The 22,710-nt window shown below is 43.5% G+C and overlaps 2 protein-coding genes and 1 long non-coding RNA gene across 13 annotated transcripts in view; 1 reads left to right on the forward strand and 2 right to left on the reverse strand.

The window, feature by feature from the left end:
* Positions 1 to 29: 29 nt before the first annotated feature.
* On the reverse strand, positions 30 to 3,353 carry SMPD2 (sphingomyelin phosphodiesterase 2). Of its 3 annotated transcripts, XM_082404845.1 has the most exons (11): positions 3,226 to 3,348; positions 2,837 to 3,123; positions 2,536 to 2,632; positions 2,343 to 2,419; positions 1,894 to 1,987; positions 1,656 to 1,745; positions 1,329 to 1,411; positions 1,069 to 1,201; positions 869 to 973; positions 534 to 687; positions 30 to 426 (listed from the first exon to the last, which is right to left on the reverse strand). In XM_082404845.1, exons 2-11 carry the CDS (start codon positions 2,884 to 2,886, stop codon positions 44 to 46), a joined length of 1,266 nt encoding a protein of 421 aa, XP_082260971.1. In that variant the 5' UTR covers positions 2,887 to 3,123; positions 3,226 to 3,348; the 3' UTR covers positions 30 to 43. The 3 variants fall into 3 exon arrangements, with proteins under 3 accessions (XP_082260971.1, XP_082260970.1, XP_082260972.1); XM_082404844.1 differs by having other exon boundaries at positions 2,837 to 3,353; XM_082404846.1 differs by having other exon boundaries at positions 30 to 423; positions 2,837 to 3,348.
* Positions 3,354 to 3,473: 120 nt separating this feature from the next.
* PPIL6 (peptidylprolyl isomerase like 6) overlaps positions 3,474 to 22,710 on the forward strand; it is a gene marked incomplete at its 5' end in the record, with an annotated part of 36,915 nt that continues 17,678 nt past the window's right edge. For 2 of the 9 annotated variants that reach the window (XM_082404884.1, XM_082404887.1), the window contains 6 exons: positions 3,479 to 3,667; positions 6,401 to 6,496; positions 9,617 to 9,805; positions 12,893 to 12,955; positions 13,060 to 13,207; positions 22,473 to 22,529. In XM_082404884.1, the coding sequence (XP_082261010.1) occupies positions 3,479 to 3,667; positions 6,401 to 6,496; positions 9,617 to 9,805; positions 12,893 to 12,955; positions 13,060 to 13,207; positions 22,473 to 22,529 (742 nt within the window). Of the gene's footprint in view, positions 3,668 to 3,725; positions 3,818 to 6,400; positions 6,497 to 6,641; positions 6,715 to 9,616; positions 9,806 to 12,892; positions 12,956 to 13,059; positions 13,208 to 22,472; positions 22,530 to 22,710 lie in introns of those variants that run through there. The other 7 variants (XM_082404886.1, XM_082404891.1, XM_082404885.1 and 4 more) reach the window with 7 other exon arrangements.
* LOC309634616 overlaps positions 3,637 to 22,710 on the reverse strand; it is a 41,171-nt gene continuing 22,097 nt past the window's right edge. The window contains exon 3 of the long non-coding RNA XR_014248243.1: positions 3,637 to 3,763. This is a non-coding gene — a long non-coding RNA (uncharacterized lncRNA). The remainder of the gene's footprint in view (positions 3,764 to 22,710) is intronic.

A 22,710-nucleotide genomic window follows, 5' to 3' on the forward strand; every position in this document is an offset into this window, starting at 1 on the left:
TGCCTCTACAAGGAAAAGGGCAGCGCCACCAAAGTGTCAAGCTTTATTGTTCCTCTGCTCTGTCTCCCTCCTGCTGCCCCAGGAGCAGGGCTGGCTGGGACTCTGGGCCCAGGTCCTGGGCCTCCCTTGCCCTTCCCAGCACATGCTGGAGCTCGGCTCGGGCCCGACACAAGCCCTTGGCCTCCTGCACGTGGAAGAGATAGAATGCACCCGCCCCCAGCACCAGTCCTACACTGGGGGTCCAGAGCAGTACAGCAACTTCCCTGATCTCTCCTCCAGCCGCCAGGGCACACAGCAACGCCAGGAGAAGAAGCCCTAGACCAATCACGTAGCCAGCGATGGTGGCCCACCAGCGACCTTGAGCCATGCCCTGGTCCAGTTCTGCCCAGGCCTCCCTTAGCACACTGATCAGCGGCGACCTCTCTGCTGGTCCAAGAACAAAGCGGGGCAGTGGGGAGGGAGAGTGAGGGTCTGAGGGAGGGATGGGGCTGCCCCGTGGGGAAGGGCCAAGGAAAAGGATGGGGCTGACTCACCATGGGTAGGGCTGGGGTTGTGCTGGGGGGGGCTGTGTCTCACACACAGAGTAGCCATCAGTGCCTCATGATCAGAGAGGGGGCTGCCGCTGTGAGGCTCGTGGCCTGTAGTAGTTCTGAGAGTCTTACAGGAGATGTATAGCCCAGACACCGCCTAGAAAAAGAGCCAGAGAGAAATTTCTGTGAGCGCCTTTCCCAGAGAACCAGTTCCTAGGTATCCCATTCTCCAGCCACCACTGATAAAAGACTAGACTAGTTGGACAAAGAATCAGGATAGGCTGGTGAGCCATGAAGAGAGACAGAGGGTGAAGGCATGTTGCAGGGAGAGGCCTGACCTTATAAAGCACATAGTCGATGCGGATACCCAAGGGGAATTGCTCTAGCTCCTGCCGGTTGACATAGCAGTTCTCGGGTACCATCGTACAGCCTTCTTCAGGGCCCTAGGTGAATAGGGGGCTTGAATGAGGATGCAGGGGAAAGGAGGAGGGAGAGAGGCTGGGGGTGTAGGTGGGGCAATAATCAAGCAGGTCCTCACCTTGAAGTCCCGAGTCTCCAGAAAGGCATCGTGCAGTCCCGTCCACTCCTTCAGCAGGCGGCAGCCCAGGTCCTTTGGGTGCAAGTTGAGGTCCCCACACAATAGAACCACATCAGCTTTCTTGGACGTGTGGCTGGGGGAACCAAGATGGTGAGGCAGGAACTCTTCCCTCATCAGCTCTGCCCTAAAAGTGGGGCCTTAGCCACCCCTCGGTTCCTGGACCCCATCCCACTTCCCCTGTCGAGCCCAGGCTCACACACTGGATGAACTGGGCCAGTTCCCAAGCTTGGGCCACACGATGTGCTAGGTAGATGTCCTTCTGTCGATTGTACTCGGCATGGAGCTGAGCAAGATAGAGGAGACAATTGCAAATGAGACTGAGGGTCCCAAGGGCAGAAGTAAATCAAGCTTGGGTCTGTCACTTGGCACGCTGCTTGGTAAAATATGTGTGAACCTTGCCTACTGGCCTTAGGAGATCCTGCCGCCACACCTCACCCCAAGGCAGCCTGGCTAGAGGAGGAGTCCCATCTCTCTCTCCCAGGACCAGGCCGCCTGCCCCAGCCTTAAGCACTGCCGGCCTCACTCACATGGGTCACGTAGGCGTTGAGCACCAGTCCACCCAGATGGAGCACCAGCAGCCCCACGGCCTTCCCACAGAACCAGTCACCGTGGTGGATCTGTAGGCAGGAGGGGGCGGGAGCTCAGGGCACTGCTACCCTCTTTCTGCCCATCCCCTGCAGCCCTAGGAAGGCCACCTCCTTTACCATGTGTTAGCGGGCGGCGGGGTGGGGAAGGGAGGTGTAAGAGGTCAGAGGTCACGCTCACCATGTAGGGGTAGCCATTGAGGGTGAAGACGTGCTGGGTGAATTCCTGGATTGGGTGTTTGGAGAAGACACAGAGACCACTGCCAATGATGCCGCTGAAAAGCCAAGTCCTAGTCAAGAGCCGCAAAAGCAAGGAGAGAAATACCCAGCCCCTTTCCCCTCCCCCATCTCCCAGCTCTTATCAGCTACTTTTTTCTCCCTCTGCTGCTGGTACCACCCCAGATCGAAGCTCAAGGCGACGGGCTTCTACGTGGGCTGACAGGATGGCCTGATGATAAATTTGATGACCTGAAGAGCTAGATCTTCCTCATTCCACCTTCGTCCGCTCCCACACCCAGAAGAGAGGACGCCGGGGAAGAGGGAGGCGGGCGCAGGAAGCACGGGGAAGGGCTGGCAGGGCCAAGGGCCTCCAGCTCCGAGACCAGGCTTCTGGGCCAGTGGGCTTCTCACCTCCTGAAGTAGTGTGCTGCTGGGTAGGCGGGCAGCAGCTTCTGCCTCAGGTACTGGAAGTCCTGCTCGCTCCACACCTGAGGGGAGGGGTGATGACACCTGCCGGCCCTTCCCCCAGGGCGGGAGGCCCCCGCCCGCGCCCCAGCCGCCCCCACTCCCGCCGGGCCTCCACACCAGGTCCGCGCGGCCCCACCTCCTCCAGGAGAGCTAGGTCGAAGCTCTCCCTGTTCAGAAAGTCTCCCAGGCGCTTCACGCGGTCGGCCCGGTGCCTGCTCAGGTAGGGAATGCCCCTGAGGACGAAAAGCGCAGGGGAGGTGACGGCTGGGGCGCTCGGGCAGCAACGGCCAGGTGCGGGCCCCGGAGGGAGGGGTTGCCCCGCACCCCGCACCCCGAGGAGTAGGGCAGGGGAGCGCCGTGGCCCGGCTGTGAGGAAGGCCTCCTGCCTCTGGCGAGCGAGGCGGCGGCCCCAGACCCGGGTCGGCGGGCGCACTCACCAGCAGTTGAGGTTAAAGACCCTCAGTCGCAGGGAGAAGTTGGGCTTCATGGCGGGGACGCTCGGCGGCGCGGGACGGCTCGGCTTCCGCAGCGACGGCTGCGTTGGGGACAGCGGCGGGCGGGCGGCCTTCCCCGCGGGGCACCGCGCACAGGTGGTCGCCCTGCTTCCGCTCTCCCGGGAAGGCCGCGGCCCCGAAGTGCACGCGCCCGGGGACTGACTCCCGCGTTACCCGGGCAACCGGCCGGCTGGCCCCAATCTGGCTGCGCGGCAACCCGGAAAGGCGATCTGCGGTGAAATCAGGCGCTGACGGGCGGCGACTACCGCGCTGGAGGACCCTGGGCTTGGGGGTCCCAGAGGAGATCGGGGGGGGCGGGGGCGGCGGCGAACCACGCTGAAGCACGCGAGGCGTGGGGTCTCCGTTCCTTTTCTCCGAAGCTCGTCGCTGGTGGCGGCCGCCCACGCGTCCTCTCCAGCCTCTCGGCCGCCTCCACAGCAACAGGCACAAAGTTGAGGAAAGGCCGGGCCTTCGCCGACCGCCCCGCCCCCGGCCCCCTCCTTCCGGCGAGCGGCGGGGGCGGGGCCGCGCGGTTGCCCTGGCGACGCGTTGTGTTTGTGACCCGCGGAGTCCCCGCGCGCAGCCATGGCGAGCAGCTCGCAGACGCCGCCCGAGCAGCCGCTGCAGGTGAAAGTGGTGGGGCTATTCAAAAGCTCCAGCTTTCAAATTGCGAAGAGCGCCGCTGAGGTAACCGCGAAGAAACCACAAGGGCGGAAGGCCCGTCCCGCTTCCGGTCGTGCGCCTCCTGGTGGCGGGGGTCGAGGTTCAGGGAGGGTATGTCCCGGCCGGGATGGGCTGTCTCTGGATGGATCTCAGCGTGCAGAGGGCGAGGGCCGGTCCAGGCGGGAGTTCCACTTCGAGAAGGGCTACCTTTAAAGGGAGATCCGAGCGAAGGAATCGTTCAGAACCTTCTTGGGAATAAAGGTGATTCCTACCTCTACATTAACACACATTTTATCCCACATTAATTTTTAACTGAAATTACAGATTTTAAAACTTTGTGAAAAAAATGTTACCATTATAACTAGCTGATTTTTTTTACAAACTCCTTTCCCAAGTGATTTTTGAAAACTATTCATTCGGGGAGGGTTTTTGTTGTTGTTGTTGTTTTTCTTTAAAGTTTCTATAGCAGTCACTGAATTCCAATCGAATTAGGTGCTTACGGGATTTCTTAACAAATGACCCACAAGTGCTTTGGAGAATACAGACATTTCTTTGTAAACATGCAGAACAATGTAAAACGAAAAACACTTTAAGTAACTGGAAGAATTAGGCCAGGTCAGTAATGCCGCAGCATTCCTAAAACCCGAATGCAGCAGAAATGTAGAAGTGTATAAAACGTTGAAATGTAAAATTCAGCACTTCTTTGGGGTTTGCTCCAGAAATGCTGTTGTAAGATTATGCCAAGCTTCTCTCCTTCAAAACCCCACTAGACTCCAGGACAATGCCTTATTCATGTCTGTATCTCCCTAAGTACCCAGCTGGATACTTGACACAAAATGTTCCCAAATAGAAGAAATCTTAAGAAATTCCTGACTTCTTACCTGCTCCAAGTTCACAGAGTTAGTTTGAATTTAAATCAAGTCAGGAAATAGTGACTAATCTGTGAAATAGGTAAAATTTACATCAAGATGAAAAGAACAAGTGATAACAAGTCTGTGAAAATGATACATGGACCATTAAAAGAAGTAGAAATTATGGACTGTGTTAGCTGGGCTGATAGGATCAGCAAAGTTATATGGCCCAAATTGTATTTAATAAGTGTGAGGGATTTTTTTTCTCTTGTTTTTCTTAGCTCCTTTTCTGAAGGCACATGTTTTCTCCACACTGTAGAGAAGATGTTGGCAAATTTTTTTTCTGTAAAGTCCACATATAAAATTATTAGGCCTTTGGAGCCACAGGTTCTCAGTCATGACTACTCAACTCTGTCCTTGTGCGAAAGCAGCCACAGACAGTATGTAAATGAATGGTGGTTTTCCAATAAAACTTTTATTATGGACACTGCAATTGGACTTGCATATAATTTCACAGGACATGAAATGATTCTTCTTGTGATTCTTTTTCAACTGTTTAAAAATCTAAAAATTATTCTTCTCAAGTCTTACCAAAACAGGCAGTGGGCCAGCTTTGACCTGCTGGCCACAGTTTGCCAACCCCTGTTGCAGAGGACACTAAGTCAAGAAAACAACGTCTTTATTATATTAATAATGTTAATTTTCACTTTCTTAAGTTTTGCCTACTGTAGCTCTACTTGAATATGAAAATATATGAATGTAAATTCAGTTAGTTCTATGTTAATAAAGGATCCTTGAATATATTTCCAACATGATCACTTGTGAGCAATCCCTGATGCCTAATTAACTGAAAGATTTAGATTTATAAAGAGTATTACATAATGTAGTCCATTCTGGAACAAATTATGAAGAAAGCATGATTAAGTATGCTTAATTTGAAAACTATTGGGCTTATTAGTTATTCCAGATGGTCCCTCAGAAACAGCAGTCATCCTGCACGACTGCCTCAGACAGAGCACAGACACTGGAATTGAGAAAAAGGACACATCAGCTGTTGGGTGGGTACAGCAGACTAAGAAGGAAATGGCCAGATTGCTGTTGCCCTCTTCTGGTCCCAAGGCAGGGTACACTCACATCCTGGCTTTCTCCCCCTTGGACTATCCACCCTTGATGAAGCATGCCAAGCCAGTGTCCCCTTAGACCACAACAGAAGTGGCCAGATGACACTTTTCCCTGTTGGTCCATTTACTTCTCAGACCTGCTCAGAAAGGTGATGCCTAACTGTTACTGCCTCAACTGCCTTCCCTCCTTGCTTTAGGAGGAGGCAAAGTGTAACATAACAGGAACCAAAACTTTTTTTTTTGACAGATGTTGTTAACCAGTAAGAATTTTCTCTGATTCATACAGACAAAACAAAATACATTAAGTCAATACATGCTCAATGTCTAGACCAAAACACATTTAATATTTACTTCTCTTTTTCCCAAGGGGTATAACCACAACAATATCCTTTTGGTCATTCTTCATATGTCAGTGAATTAAAGCAATAACATTTCTTTATTTTAGTTAAAAGTATCCATAGATCCACTGAGGTTTAGTAAGAGTTTAATTTAGGGAAAAACTGGTCCTAAAAGAACATGGCAGGTCATGAAACTATTGGCATAAACTCACTTGTACATTTGTTTATGCAGTTGCTATGTGTGGATGGTCCACTATGTACCAAATATTGAGGCCAGTGGGAAACTAAGACATAGTCTTTGCCCTCAAGGAGCTTATTCTCTTCAGATGAGAGACCAGTTAGTATGGCCTGGGGAGGGACTTACTGGAGGTAAGCACAGGGGCCTCTGGGAGCTGGCAAGGGGCATCTAAGCCAGACTGTGGCTTGGGTGTATGTTGCATAAAACTTTCTGAAGACCCCATAAAAATTGGGGGGAATGATTTCTACTTTAAAAGAGAACTTACTCTAAAATAATTATTCTATTTTGAAACCTAGAGTCTGAAGAGTAATTATCCATCCAAATTTGAAGACCCTATAATAGTTCCTGTTCAAGAATTTGCATGGGATCAATATCTACAGGAGAAAAAAAGGGTAAAGGATATTTGGGGTGTGGGAAATGAGCCAAGTTTTGCCTGATTTATTTACATATGCATTGGTTTGGAAAAACTGAAGCAGTAATTTTGATACAACTAGATTTTATTTCTCTAAATTATGCACTTTTCCTAAATTATTTCAGTCATTTTACCAAGCTGATTTTAAGAAAGAGTCAAACATTTACAGAATTTTCTTTTGGAAAGCATATGATAAAGGTAAGTTTTAAACTCTCAGTGCTGCTATTTACTCCTGCCCATGGCTACCCCTCTTTCCCGGCATATCACTTACTCATACTTCCTGTGACACTCGGGCACTCAGGTTACTGTGGTCTGGCACTCTTTTTGGCCCTAACTCTGGAAGGTTTCAGTGGTGTCCAGCACAGATATAGCAGGGGAGCATGTAGGGTTGCCTAGGGGAGCTCTGATGGTAGGCGCCAACTTCCCACAGGGTAGCCGTGTCCTAATGGAAGCGTCCTTCTCTGCATTCTCCCCCCTAACAGTACCCTTGGAGAACTCCAGACCCTAAGGCTGGCAGAGCTTATCCAGGGATGGCAGATTGGTTTCCTCTTGGGTGCCATCCCTGATTAACTGGTAGTGCTACCTGGAACATGTGGCATCCTGGCTCAGATACAGCTCATGTTGGGGGGCAGGCTAGAATGGGTACGCCTCCTGCTTGTCACCCTTGGCCCAGTCCTGTAGAGTCCCAGTCCTGGCTTCCCTGCCCAACCCCATCTCTCAGTGGCTGATGAGATCCCATTTCCCCTGACCAGAGCAGTTTTGATTGTCCTGTGCTAGATTGCACAAGGATGTCCTGTGATTTATCATGCAGATAGTGCGGCTTTACTTCACTCTCTGCTCAGTCACATGAACGGTGCAAGACTGAGTCAAGAATACCATATGTTAAGTCTCATACCATTTTCACAGCCACAGTACATTTTCATTATATAATTCAAACAGAACCATAACAAACACTTACCTATGGTGCTTATTATATGCCAGGCACTATTCTAATGACTTCTATAAATATTAACTCTAATCATTACAACAAACAGGGTGACCAGTGGTCCTGGTTTGCCTGGATCTGAGGGGTTTGCTGGAATGCATGAATTTCAGTGCTAAAACTGGGACAGTCCTAGGCGAACCCAGACAGTTGGGCACCCTACGTAAAACAGTATGTTTTTCTTAATTTTTATCACCAAACTTGCTAAACTGCCTATCGTATCGTGCTCTCCACCTACAGGAAGGCCATGATTTCACGCTTCGTGGTTTGCACCCGTTCCTCTTCCGTATTCCCACCATACTCTGAAAGACTGGTGTGGATTCCATTCTGCAGTTTCTGACCCTTGTCAGCCTGGGTTGCTAACCTTGAGCTGTTTTGTGTTCTCTTCCTCTGCTTTTCTCATGGGGCCTGAATGAGGCTTCCTAGGTCATCAATGCTGCTTCTTCCCACATATCCTTAACTTCTGTCTCCTCCCTCATCTCCTGGATACTTGCCACCTTAACCTCTTCTTCCTCTTCAGGCCAGCTTTTTGTTCTCCTTTCACATAAGCATTGTCTTATGTTATACATAGTGCTTCTTAGCACATTTGAGGTTAGTCTGCACTGGCCTCACTGCTTCAGTATAATGTAATGCCAACCATGAGGGATGGCTTCAGAGCCTTTGGGAAGGCCCTTTTTCCCCCTCCAAAAAAAGGCAACATCATACATCTTAGTGCTGGAAAGCCCTAGAAAACATCGGGTCCAGCCTGCTATCTTGAGGCAGGCGATGGCTCCTCATGTATAGAAGACACCCAGACAAGGCACGTAACCTTCAGCCTCCGAATAAAGTGTACCTGCTACTGTATTTCTCCTACCAGGGTAGCTAAAATATCCACAATTAAACTTTCCCTCCCCTTTTTAAAGTTTTGTGTCCCGTAAAATGTGAGAACCCTGATGAATTTCAACATTCCAGGGAGTACTGACCCATAGGCTCAGCGATTGACAGTTCAGCATGAACAAGTTTAGGAAGTGAGGAATCTGAAGCGAGCTCCTCCTGAGAGAAGAGCCGGGAATGGAGCACGCTGGCAGCTGAAGGCAAACCGTTCCCCAAACCGGCGTTTCTCCAAGTGCGGTCTCCAGACCAGCCGAAGCAGCAGCGTCCCATGGGACGTTGTTAGAAATGCAGATTCTCAGGCCCCATCCCAGAATCAGAAACTTGGGGTGGGGCTCAGGAATCTGTAATTCTGACTGCCCACTAAAATTGGAGAACAGCTCTCCCAGATGATGCATGGCTTTGCCAGGACTGGCACCGGGTAATAATAAACCAGATCTACTCAGAGGCCACATTACTCAGTGGCCACACACTGAGGTTTAGGAGGTTGGCTGGCAGTGCTGTATGGATGAAAACACCAATGCACTTCATTCTGAGGGGCTTAGGGCTTAAAAGTGTTAAGAAGGGACTTCCCTGGCGGTCCAGTGGATAAGACTCCGCACTTCCACTGCAGGGGGCGCAGGTTTGATCCCTGGTCGAGGAACTAAGATCCCGCATGCTGCGCAGCCAAAAAATAAATAAATTACTTGAGTTAAAAATAAAAAAAAAAAAATTGTTATGGAAGAGGTGAGTTCTCTTCCTCACGGCCCCTGGCGTGCCCCGCAAACTGCTCCTGGCCCTCAGGAGGCATTTCCTCACCTGGTCTGATTTCCCTCCATCAAAAAAGCGTTCTTTCCATCTTTCCCATTGAAAACCATGTCTTATTTAGGACCCCTAACCAACTATGCATACAGTAAAATGTGCTTCAGAAATGAAGCTAAAAGACTGCATTTTGTTTTCAAATTAATATAACAAGTATGCTATGCACATAGACTTTTATTACCAGATTACCATCTATTTTCTAAGATCGTACCATTTTAAAGATCACTGTTAGGTCATTCTTTGATTTCAACACCGTCAGAGTCTTGAAAATGTTCTTAAATTCCCTTTGAGAACAAAAAATATATTTTCTGAAAGACGGCAAAAAATATAATTTTTAAAGATTCAGCCCTAGGGTTGATTCAAGCTCTGGCTTGTGGGTTTAGCTAGGTTCCCCCCTATCCCTACCCCCACCCCCCTTTACCTTTTTTTGGTCCTTTTCCTTTACAGGAACTTAAGAATGAAATCTGGGAATATTCTTCCTATGTGATGTGTTTTATTAACGATCAGCTCTTGGGTGATGCACTTGATCTTCAGAAATGGGCCCACAAAGTGTGGGATATAGTTGATTTTAAGCCTCCTGCACTTTATGAAGCACTTACTATGGATTATTCTGCCAAATTCTTAAGAGACACGAAGGCAAGTTGCACTAATTTTTTAAAGGAAAATAGTGGAATCTTTGAGCATTTACATTGATTGACCATTAATTACTGATAACCTAGCAAAGGGAATATAAAAGAGTAAGAGACTAGGTTAAGTTCTCAATGACCTTATGATCCAGTTGCAAAGGATTCATGGCAGGGTTTGGCTTGGTGGTGTGTAAAGCAAGCCTATCTCACAGCAGGCAGATGGCACCAGGAGAAGATCATCCCTGTTCAAACATTCCTACTCCCCGCTAGAAGCTTATATGCATTAATTGTCATCTATTTAAAAATATTAAGACCTTCCCCCTCAGAGAAGGTCAAGCCTATCCTTCATTCACCTTTGGCATGAAATATTTTAATTAATACTTTCTAACAACCTAAGTGACAGCTACTGCACTAGAGAATGGCAAGTTTGAGAAGGTGACGTTTTAAAGCATGACACATAGTTGGCAAGAGCAGGACTAGACAAGCTATGGCATTGGGGAGGTTTCCAATGGCAGAGGACAGTTAGGAAGTGTGAGGTCCAGAGAGCAAGAGACCGCCATCAGGGTGGAATGGCAATAGAGGTAAAAGTATGTAATTTTGCTCAGAAACCTTGTAGCCAACACTTACCACATGCTGAAAATTATTTCACGCCCACGGTGGCCTGTGCCTACATAAAGCCCCAGTGCTAGGATCTGAGTTGTGCAAAGGCAAAGACCTTGTCTCGTTCACCCTTGTTCAACCACTGCCTTGAACAGAATCTGAAACATTGGAGGTGCTCTGTGAATATTTTGTTGAATAAACAATGCACTTGGAAAATGCTTGAAACTCTAGGGTGTGGGGAGGAAGTTAACATTCATAGCAGTTCATTCCCAAAGGGACAGGAGTCTAGAAGTACATGGTGTACTCTGGGAATGGCAGGGGACAGCAGGGAGGCCAGAATTAGTGGGAAATGACACTGGGAAAATGAGAATCAGTCAGGATTCTTGGTGCCAACAGTACCAAGCTGTTCTCATTAACTTGAGGAGAAAAAGTATGTATTAAAAGGATGTTGGTAACCTCACATTTGACAGGAAAGCTGGAGAATCAACTTTGGAAAGCAGGCAGGAACCAAGGGAGACCTGGCAGCAGGAAAACATGGCCAGAGTCACGCCCCAGGAATGTGCAGCCAGGATGCTGCCATGGGTGCCCAATGGCCCTAATGCTGCCTTCACCGTGCATAACTTCTCAGCTCTCCTTGGGTCTTTGTCACTTCCTAGACATCTAAGGCCCCGGGCAGGAGCACCTGACTAGTCGAGCTCAGGTTATATGCCCACACCCTGGCTCACACATAGCGGGGAAAGAGAGGAGGTTCTCCAGAGGCTGGTGCAAACTTGTGAGGAGTTTCTCAAATAGGAAAGGTGCTTAGATGTTTAAAAAAAACAAAAAACAAACAAACCCCAAAACCAGATCCACTAGAGAAAGGTTGAACTTACTGTCCTCTCTTAACCAGTTAGTTAGATTTCATCCAGAAGCAAGCAAGCCAACAGAACTTTTCATCAAAAGTATGACATCATCTTCTTTGGTGTTTCGGAAAAAATTTTAGGGCTGTGACCAAACAGGGTACAGTGGGGAAAGCTTGGTGGCGGGGCGGCCATTTGGAAATCTGCTATAGTAGTGTGAGCTAGAAATAATGACAGCCTGAATTAATTAGTGGCAGTAAGGAGAGAGGACCCAGATTCCAGAGAAAATCCTTGGATTTTTTCCACAGAGGCTAGATTTTTCGTGCTGAGTAAAACCCAGGGACTTGTTTACTTCTGGTTTGGAATGATATAGCAGACAATTAGGTTTGGCTGCTAGGTGACATTATTTGTGTCACAGTCACTTACTCTCTTTTCATTAGAATTTTTAGAATTATCTACTCTTGACAACCACATAAAGATAATATATTGATGCCCAGGGAAGTTTAATGATGTCTGAATGGACTCACTCACTTCAGAAATCAATTATGACTTGCAATATGTCCTTTTTCCTCCTAAACCTATGAAGTTTACTATATTATGCCTCTTATTCTAAAGTTATAATATTCTTTTATAATTAAGAACTTGTAGTACAGAAGCTTAGAGGCACAAACAAATTAATCATAATAAGTATGGATGTAATACTTCATTCCTGGATGCCAGATATTACAATACTATTTCAGTCTTTTAATTAAAAAAAAAAAAGCTTAGAGCGACATAAAACAATGATAGTGATACAACTAAAAGTGATTTCATTTATGCCTCCTAGATTCTTAAGAAATAGGGCAGGGCAAATTATGTACTTGTTAAATCAGGCAGCATTTTTATATATGAGAATGGTGCCTAAGAGTTGAAATGTATTCCATTAGATGTGTTCTGCTCCCTAAATGAATGCTACTGTGATGGAGAACAGTGTTTTCACTTTGGATGCCTCTTTGTAGGGCTAGACAAGGGCTCACAAATGTTAGCTGACTCTACCAGAAAGGATGTCAATTGAAAACAAGAGCTGGGGGCATCTGGGAGTATGAGGTCATGAATGAAATAACTCAAAAGCACAGCATCCTCTCTTCCCTACCCCTGGTATGGTACCTCCTATTCATATAGTGGCCTTATTTTCCTGCTCAGAAAGACTATGGCCTGGCTCTGCTCAGCTAATCTGTGCAGTCTCTGAAAATCCAGAACACACAGTAACCAAATCCATGGGCTCATGTTGGATCTTTTCCCAGAATTACTCAGGAAAGAAAAGAATTCCCAGTCTGCTGCTTTTTCCAGAGGGAATGACCAGTGTTCCTTTCCACACCCAGTTTGTGATGCAGTGGATGTCTAGGCCATGTGCTGTCAGTCTTGTGTGATAGGTTAATGTGATTCAGAGCTTTACCACTTAAGGGTTTTAAAAAGCATGTTATTTAGGTAGTAAAATTTTGGTATAATGAAACAAAGATCCTTAAGTCATTCTTTTAATTTTGCTGTTACATTATCTACTGTTAATGCTGTCAATCATCTTATCACTGAAAACATTATTCTATTATATTTTTGGTCATTTCTAAAATTTTCTGCTAAAACACTGACCTGCATTACCTTCTTCTCTCTAATTTTAATAGCATAATTTTGTGTTCTTGGACATTTCTATTGATTTTTATCCAATTGGAAGATTGATTTTTGAGGTAAGAGATTTTTGGTTGTTGTTTTTTAATAAGTTGGGGGGAGTGAGAATCTCTGTCAAAATGGTAAGTTTTTAATCTTTGAAACCTTTTATCTTTATTTTTAGCTATATTGTGATACATGTCCCAAAACATGTAAAAATTTTCAGATCCTGTGCACAGGAAAAGCAGGGTTTTCCCAAAGTGGCATCAGGCTACATTACACAGGTTCCATTTTTCATCGAGTGGTACGGAATGGTTGGATACAAGGAGGAGGTGAGTTTAAAAGCTTAAATACAACTTAGTTGCAACATTAAATCAAAATGTCCAAACTTTTGTTTATCTGCCTTTGTGAAATTCATATAGAATTAGATATATTTAATATTAGATGTTATATATATATTTAAAGGATGTTTTATATGGCCAAATGATGAATTAAGATATTCATACTCTTTTAAAAAATTCCCTATTAAACTAAACAAATCTAAAGTGTGTTACCAGGAATATTCCAGGTTAAAAAGTAATACAAGAGAGTAGGATAGAGCAGAAGCAAGAAGAACTACAATCCTGCAGCCTGTGGAACGAAAACCACATTCACAGAAAGATAGAGAAAATGAAAAGGCAGAGGACTATGTACCAGATGAAGGAACAAGATAAAACACCAGAAAAACAACTAAATGAAGTGGAGATAGGCAACCTTCCAGAAAAAGAATTCAGAATAATGATAGTGAAGATGATCCAGGACCTCAGAAAAAGAATGGAGGCAAAGATCGAGGTGAAAGAAATGTTTAACAAAGACCTAGAAGAATTAAAGAACAAACAAACAGAGATGAACAATGCAGTAACTGAAATGAAAAAATATACTAGAAGGAATCAATAGCAGAATAACTGAGGCAGAAGAACGGATAAGTGACCTGGAAGACAGAATGGTGGAATTCACTGCCATGGAACAGAATAAAGAAAAAAGAATGAAAAGAAATGAAGACCAAGAGACCTCTGGGACAACATTAAACACAACAACATTCACATTATAGGGGTCCCAGAAGGAGAAGAGAGAGAGAAAGGACCTGAGAATAGGAAACACAAGAGAAGAAAAGGACCTACAAAAACAAACCCAAAACAATTAAGAAAACGGTAATAGGAACATACATATTGATAATTATCTTAAATGTGAATGGATTAAATGCTCCAACCAAAAGACACAGGCTTGCTGAATGGATACAAAAACAAGACCTGTATATATGCTGTCTACAAGAGACCCACTTCAGACCTAGGGACATATACAGATTGAAAGTGAGGGGATGGAAAAAGATATTCCATGCAAGTGGAAATCAAAAGAAAGCTGGAGTAGTAATGGAGTAGCAATACTCATATCAGATAAAATACACTTTAAAATAAAGAATGTTACAAGAGACAAGGAAGAACACTACATAATGATCAAGGGATCAATCCAAGAAGAAGATACAACAATTATAAATATATATGCACCCAACATAGGAGCACCTCAATATATAAGGCAAATGCTAACAGCTTTAAAAGAGGAAATTGACGGTAAAACAATAATAGTGGGGGACTTTAACACCTCACTTACACCAATGGACAGATCATCCAGACAGAAAATTAATAAGGAAACACAAGCTTTAAATGACACAATACACCAGATAGATTTAATTGATATTTATAGGACATTCCATCCAAAAACAGCAGATTACACTTTCTTCTCAAGTGCACATGGAACATTCTCCAGGACAGATCACATCTTGGGTCACAAATCAAGCTTTGGTAAATTTAAGAAAACTGAGATCATATCAAGCATCTTTTCCAACCACAACGCTATGAGATTAGAAATCAATTACAGGGAAAAAAATGTAAAAAACACAAACACATGGAGACTAAACAATATGTTACTAAATAACCAAGAGATCACTGAAGAAATCAAAGAGGAAATCAAAAAATACCTAGAGACAAATGACAATGAAAACGTGATGATCCAAAACCTATGGGATGCAGCAAAAGCAGTTCTAAGAGGGAAGTTTATAGCGATGCAATCCTACCTCAAGAAACAAGAAAAATCTCAAATAAACAATCTAACCTTACACCTAAAGGAACTAGAGAAAGAAGAACAAACAAAACCCTAAGTTAGTAGAAGGAAAGAAATCATAAAGATCAGAGCAGAAATAAATGAAATAGAAACAAAGAAAACAATAGCAAAGATCAATAAAACTAAAAGCTGGTTGAGAAGATAAACAAAATTGATAAACCTTTAGCCAGACTCATCAAGAAAAAGAGGGAGAGGACTCAAATCAATAAAATTAGAAATGAAAAAGGAGAAGTTACCACAGACACCGCAGAAATTCAAAGCATCCTAAGAGAATACTACAAGCAACTACTACAAGACAATAAAATGGACAACCTGGAAGGAATGGACAAATTCTTAGGAAAGTATAACCTTCCAAGACTGAACCAGGAAGAAATAGAAAATATGAACAGACCAATCACAAGTAATTAAATTGAAACTGTGATTAAAAATCTTCCAACAAACAAAAGTCCAGGACCAGATGGCATCACAGGTGAGTTCTATCAAACATTTAGAGAAGAGCTAACACCCATCCTTCTCAAACTCTTTCAAAAAACTGCAGAGGAAGGAACACTCCCAAACTCATTCTACGAGGCCATCATCACCCTGATACCAAAACCAGACAAAGATACTACAAAAAAAGAAAATTACAGACTAATATCACTGATAAATACAGATGCAAAACTCCTCAGCAAAATACTAGCAAACAGAATCCAACAACACATTAAAAGGATCATACACCATGATCAAGTGGGATTTATCTCAGGGATGCAAGGATTCTTCAATATATGCAAATCAATCAATGTAACACACCATATTAACAAATTGAAGAATAAAAACCATATGATCATCTCAATAGATGCAGAAAAAGCTTTTGACAAAATTAAACACCCATTTATGACAAAAACTCTCCAGAAAGTGGGCATAGAGGGAACCTACTTCAACATAATAAAGGCCATATACGACAAACCCACAGCAAACATCATTCTCAATGTTGAAAAACTGAAAACATTTCCTCTAAGATCAGGAACAAGACAAGGATGTCCACTCTTGCCACTATCATTCAACATAGTTTTGGAAGTCCAGCCAAGGCAATCAGAGAAGAAAAAGAAACAAAAGGAATACAGATTGGAAAAGAAGAAGTAAAGCTGTCACTGTTTGCAGATGACAGGGTACTATACATAGAGAATCCTAAAGATGCCACCAGAAAACTACTAGAGCTATTCAGTGAATTTGGTAAATTTGCAGGATACAAAATTAATGCATAGAAATCTCTTGCATTCCTATACTCTAACAACAAAAGATCAGAAAGAGAAATTGAGGAAACAATCCCATTCACCATTGCAACAAAAAGAATAAAATACCTAGGAATAAACCTACCTAAGGAGGTAAAAGACCTGTACTCAGAAAACTATAAGACACTAATGAAAGAAATCAAAGATGACACAAACAGATGGAGAGATATACCATGCTCTTGAATTGGAAGAATCAATAGTGTGAAAACGACTATACTACCCAAAGCAATCTACAGATTCACTGCAATCCCTGTCAAATTACCAATGGCATTTTTTACAGAACTAGAACAAAAAATCTTAAAATCTGCATGGAAACACAGAAGACCCCAAATAGCCAAAGCAATCTTGAGGGAAAAAAACGGAGCTGGAAGGATCAGACTCCCTGATTTCAGATTATACTACAAAGCTACAGTAATCAAGATAATATGGTACTGGCACAAAAACAGAAATATAGTTCAATGGAACAGGATAGAAAGCCCAGAGATAAACCCACACACCTATGGTCAACTAATCTATGACAAAGGAGGCAAGGATATACAATGGAGAAAAAAGTCTCTTCAATAAGTGGTGCTGGGAAAACTGGACAGCTACATGTAAAAGAATGAAATTAGAACACTCCCTAACACCATACACAAAAATAAACTCCAAATGGATTACAGACTGAAATGTAAGACCGGACACTACAAAACTCTTAGAGGAAAACATAGGAAGAACACTCTTTGACATAAATCACAGCAAGATCTTTTTTGACCCACCTCCTAGAGTAATGGAAATAAAAACAAAAATAAACAAGTGTGACCTAATGAAACTTCAAAGCTTCTGCACAGCAAAGGAAACCATAAACAAGATGAAAAGACAACCCTCAGAATGGGAGAAAATATTTGCAAATGAATCAACGGACAAAGGATTAATCTCCAAAATATATAAACAGCTCATGCAGCCCAATATTAAAAAAAAAAACAACCCAGTCAAAAAATGGGCAGAATACCTAAATAGACATTTCTCCAAAGAGGACATACAGATGGCCAAGAGGCACATGAAAAGCTGCTCAACATCACTAATTATTAGAGAAATGCAAATCAAGACTGCAATGAGGTATCACCTCACACCAGTTAGAATGGGCATCATCAGAAAATCTACAAACAACAAACACTGGAGAGGGTGTGGAGAAAAGGGAACCCTCTTGCACTGTTGGTGGGAAATGTAAATTGCTACAGCCACTATGGCGAACAGTATGGAGGTTCCTTAAAAAACTAAAACTAGAATTACCATATGACCCAGCAATCCCACTACTGGGCATATACCCAGAGAAAACCATAATTCAAAAAGACACATGCACCCCAGTGTTCACTGCAGCACTATTTACAATAGCCAGGTCATGGAAGCAACCTAAATGCCCATCGACAGACGAATGGATAAAGATGTGGTACATATATACAATGGAATATTACTCAGCCATAAAAAGGAATGAAATTGGGTCATTTGTAGAGACATGGATGGACCTAAAGACTGTCATACAGAGTGACGTCAGAAAGAGAAAAACAAATATTGTATATTAAGCCATAGAATCTAGAAAAATGGTACAGATGAACAGTTTGCAAGGCAGAAATAGAGACACAGATGTAGAGAACAAATGTATGGACACCAAGGGGGGGAAAGCGGGGAGGCGGGGGTTGTGGTGGGATGAACTGGGAGACTGGGATTGATATATATGCACTAATATGTGTAAAATAGATAACTAATAAGAACCTGCTGTATTAAAAAAAGATTCAAAAATTAAGAAAAAAGTAGGATAACATTTTTTTAACCGAAAGATAATTTTAAATGCTCACCTAAAAAAAAAGTGTATGTAGAAAATACAGTGCTTTTAAGAAACATACTAAGGTGGGAATTTGAAAACAGAATGAAAGAAAAACAGCTTATTTCTCACCAAAGATGTTACATTGTTACAACTGAAGTAAGATCTAAAGCATCTTGGTCTCCATCTTTGCTTTCTGTTCAGGTCAGTCCTTTGGCTTTACACAGACTAGGTGCCTGATTAGCAGCACAAAATTAAATTTGGAGGCTTTTTAGGAGATATCCCATAGGGAGCAATCAGGCAGCAATTTAAAATTAATTGGCTTAGTGTGGAAGGCGATTTGCTTGAACTTGATGAAATATGCAGGGGCTTAAATTAATAATGTTTCATTATTCTTCTATAATCTGGAACATTCTGAGGCTGATGAGGAGGAAAATGTAGATTTAATCCAAGTATCTTGTATGTAAATCAACTGTTTTTTCTTCAGTTTCTCTAAAATGAGATATCACCAATACTGTTTTCTAACCTAATTATTTTTCACTTTATATAGTATTCATCTTCATATGTCAATATACATAAACACATAAAATGTTTAGGGTCTGCCTAATTTTTCATCATAGTGCTATGCCAATTTAATTAATTTCACATCAGTGAACATTTAGACTGTTCTCCATTTTTTGTTAGTATAAAACAATCCTCAAGAGGGCCCATATCGGGACTTACCTGGTGGCGCAGTGGTTAAGAATCTGCCTGCCGGGGCTTCCCTGGTGGCGCAGTGGTTGGGAGTCTGCCTGCCAGTGCGGGGGACGCGGGTTCGAGGCCTGGTCCGGGAGGATCCCACATGCCACAGAGCTGCTGGGCCCATGCGCCACAGCTGCTGAGCCTGTGCTCTGGAGCCCAAGAGCCACAACTACTGAAGCCCGCACGCCTGGAGCCCGTGCTCCGCAACGGGAGAAGCCACCGCGGTGAGAGGCCCGTGCACCGCAATGAAGGGTGGCCCCCGCTCGCCGCAACTACAGAAAGCCCACATGCAGCCATGAAGACCCAATGCAGCCAAAAATAAATAAATAAATAAAATAAATTTATTAAAAAAAAGAATCTGCCTGCCAATGCCAGCGACATGGGTTCGAGCCCTGGTCCGGGAAGATCCCACATGACGCGGAGCAACTAAGCCCGTGTGCCACAACTACTGAGGCTGCGCTCTAGAGCCCGCGAGACACAACTACGGAGCCCGTGCACCACAACTACTGAAGCCCGCGCACCTAGAGCCCGTGCTCCGCAACAAGAGAAGCCACTGCAATGAGAAGCCCGTGTACCACAGCGAAGAGTAGCCCCTGCTCACCACAGCTAGAGAAAGCCCGAAGCAGCTAGAGAAAGCCCGAAGCAGCAACGAAGACCCAACGCAGCCAAAAAAAAATATTAATTAAAAAAAATAATTTAAAAAAAAGAGGGCCCATATCAGTGTCTCCTGATACTTAGTTCAGTGTTGACTGATGTGTTGGGCTTCCGGATGCTGTGTTCTTTGTTTTGCTTTTGGCTAGACCTCCCCTCACCGCTGTGAGCCCCAGAGCAAAATTTGGGAAAAGTAGGCCATGTTACTTGTCTATTTATTTGAAGTAAAATTTCCAAATAGTAAGTGTATAGGTCTCAGGCCATGGTTTCAGATCACAAGGCAGTGATGTTTCAGGACAGTTTGGAAAAGAAATTCTGGTTACTAAATTCAAATCCAAGCTGATACATATAAGTTGTACCATGCTGGATAAGGCATTTGTCATCTCTGAATGTGTCTTAATCATAATTATAATATCACAGGTTGTGGTGAGGATTCAGTGACATGGTAAGTTGAAAGTGCCAAGCTTTTTAAGTATTCTCTTCCTTCAGATGTCAGATTCCCACAGGGCTGTGAGCAGAATTCGGAGTACAGGAGCTAAGTACGGTTTGGTGCTGTGCCTTAGGATGCTTCCGGGTACTACTGCTCGCCCTTTGGGACCAACAGGCCCAACACAGCCTTCCTTCTCCCGCAACCCCATCTCATCTTCTGACCCCTCCCTCTTGCTCACTCTGCTCCACACATTCGGCTCCTTGCTGTTCCTTAGCACATCAAGCATATGTGTGCCCTGAGGTCTTTTGTTGTTTCTTTTGCCTGAGATATCTACACCCAGCTATTCCTCCATGTTTGCCCTTGCATCAACCCCTGATCTGTTTCTGATTTTTGCCAAGAGTTTATCTCAGCAGGGACTACATGACCACCCTATTCAAAAACTGCCACCTTCCTCTCCATATACCTCTCCTCACCCCCTTCTCTGCTACTCTCCTATCCCCTTACCCAGCTTTATTTTTCTTCCTAGCACTTTTCACCACTGGACATACTATTAATATTTCTTTGTTAACTGATTTATTGTTTCTTTTCACTAGAATATAAGTTCCATGTGGGCAGAGATTTTTATCTATTTTGTTCACTGTTACATCCTCAGGTTGGAGAACAGTGCCTGGCATATAGTAGATGCTTTTTAAGAATTTGTTAAAAGAATGAATGAATGAATGAACAGGTAGTTAAACAGGAAACATACATTCTGTTCATTTCTGAAGTATGAAGTTAATGAAGATACCAAGTTATTAAGCCACTTTGGCAGTTATTAAGCCTCTTTGTGGCTCCCATAGGCCTACTGCCTTTAGAAGGATCTCTTGAGAAATAGTTTAATACATTTTATCATCATCATGGTCATCAGAATGATGGTAAAGATGATAATGAGAGGATACATTCCATAAGTGTGTGATGCTGCACAATAATAATGGCCACTAATGAAGGAGCATGACGCTCTGCCAGGCACCACACCATGTGCTCTCCCTACATGACTGCCTTTAGCCCTCAGAACTACTTGGGAGGCACTTCCCATTATCCCTGTCTATATAGATGAGGAAACAGTTTTGGAAAAGGTAACCAACATCAAGATTGAAATCAAAATCATCTGACTTTGAAGTTTACTTTTAACCACTATTCTGCATTGCTGAATTTGTTGTCAGAAGTATAGAAATAATATTAGATATCCAAAGCTGAATTCAAGGGGGTGGGTTATGGACACAAAAAATATTAAATACTGATTGAAATGGTGTCAATATAAAATATTCACCTGGGAGATCTAAAGCAAAGGGCAAGAGTAATGGCAGGTGTTGGAGACAGAGAGCAAGGGAGTGTCACTGGTGTTTACATAAGTTAGCAGGGGAGGGGAATCACCTGGGCAGATTTGCCTGAGCTGAAGGAACTGGTGCTAGAGGACATTCAAGTTCCGCACGCCTGGATTTAGCCTGGGGCTATTGCAGCAGGCTCCTGAGAACAGCCATAGGCTGGGGGTTGAATGGGGGGGGGGGGCGGGCAGAAGTATCAGGAGGAGTAGTTGGAGACTTAAGGTTTATCAGTTAACTTCTGAACCAGCTTTAGGAATAGTATAATTTAAATGCTATATGCCCCTGTCCTGCATAAATTCTCTCCCCATGCTTGCAACAGATTTCTTTAAAATAGCAGACTCTTTTATTATAGATAAAGCACTCATATTGAGTTTAAATGGCACAGTCCTTCAACAGTTATTTATTGCGCACTATTCAAGGAGGGTGGTCTAGAGAGCTGAAGGAAGTAAAGGGGGTGATGGGGAAAACACAGACCTCAGAGACCTCTAGTTTCATTAAAGCTAGCTTTGCTTCCCTGGTAGCTGTGAATCGATAAAAAAAATAACTTGTGCATGGAGGATTTTTATAGTAGGATCATTGCCTAAGCCAAAATATGCATATAATGCATATAATGTGAAACAAGTCCTATAAATACCATTTTTAAAAAACCTCATTATATTACAAAGGAACTTCTTTTCTAAAATACCAGATAAATGAGTTATCACCATAGGGCAAGGAATAAAAATTTGAACATTAATTCTTTTTAGCGTATCTATTTTTATTCTTGTGTTAAAAAGACCTTACTGTTCCTATTTCATCCTCTCAGCTTAATCTTTCCATTTTTCTGAAAAGCAAGATGTATCATGGAATAACTTGTGAAATAAGCAGAATTTATATGAACACACTCTTTAAATCGTGACCACAATTATAATTTAATACTTCATCATTTCAAAGGTTTTGCATTAAATTTAACCTATTTCAGAGTTATGAGGGAAAAAAAATGGGATCATGAATGTAAAAGTACTTACAAAATACAAGTGAAATCATTATAGAAATATTTTCATGGTATAGATATTGAACAATTAGGTAACTTACTCTAGTTATTGTTATAAGTGGAATCATAATTTAAAGCATTCTTTCCCTGCCATTACTGTATTCTCTTTTTTAGTCTCAGAATGTTAATGTTTATTTATTGCTGTTTCTCAGATATAGTTGCTGGAAGAGGAGATGGTGGAGAGTCAATTTATGGACCAACATTTGAAGGTATGTATCTTTAAATTTTGTCAGTCATATTTTATTTATTTATTTTTTGGCCGCGTGGCACGTGGAATCTTAGTTCCCTGACCAGGGATTGAACCCACGCCCCTTGCACTGGAAGCGCAGAGTCTTAACCCCTGGACTGCCAGGGAGGTCCCTGTCAGTCATATTTTAATTGATTATTCAA

Source organism: Balaenoptera borealis (assembly GCF_965194805.1).
Source record: "Balaenoptera borealis genome assembly, chromosome: 9".
Lineage (NCBI taxonomy): Eukaryota > Metazoa > Chordata > Mammalia > Artiodactyla > Balaenopteridae > Balaenoptera > Balaenoptera borealis.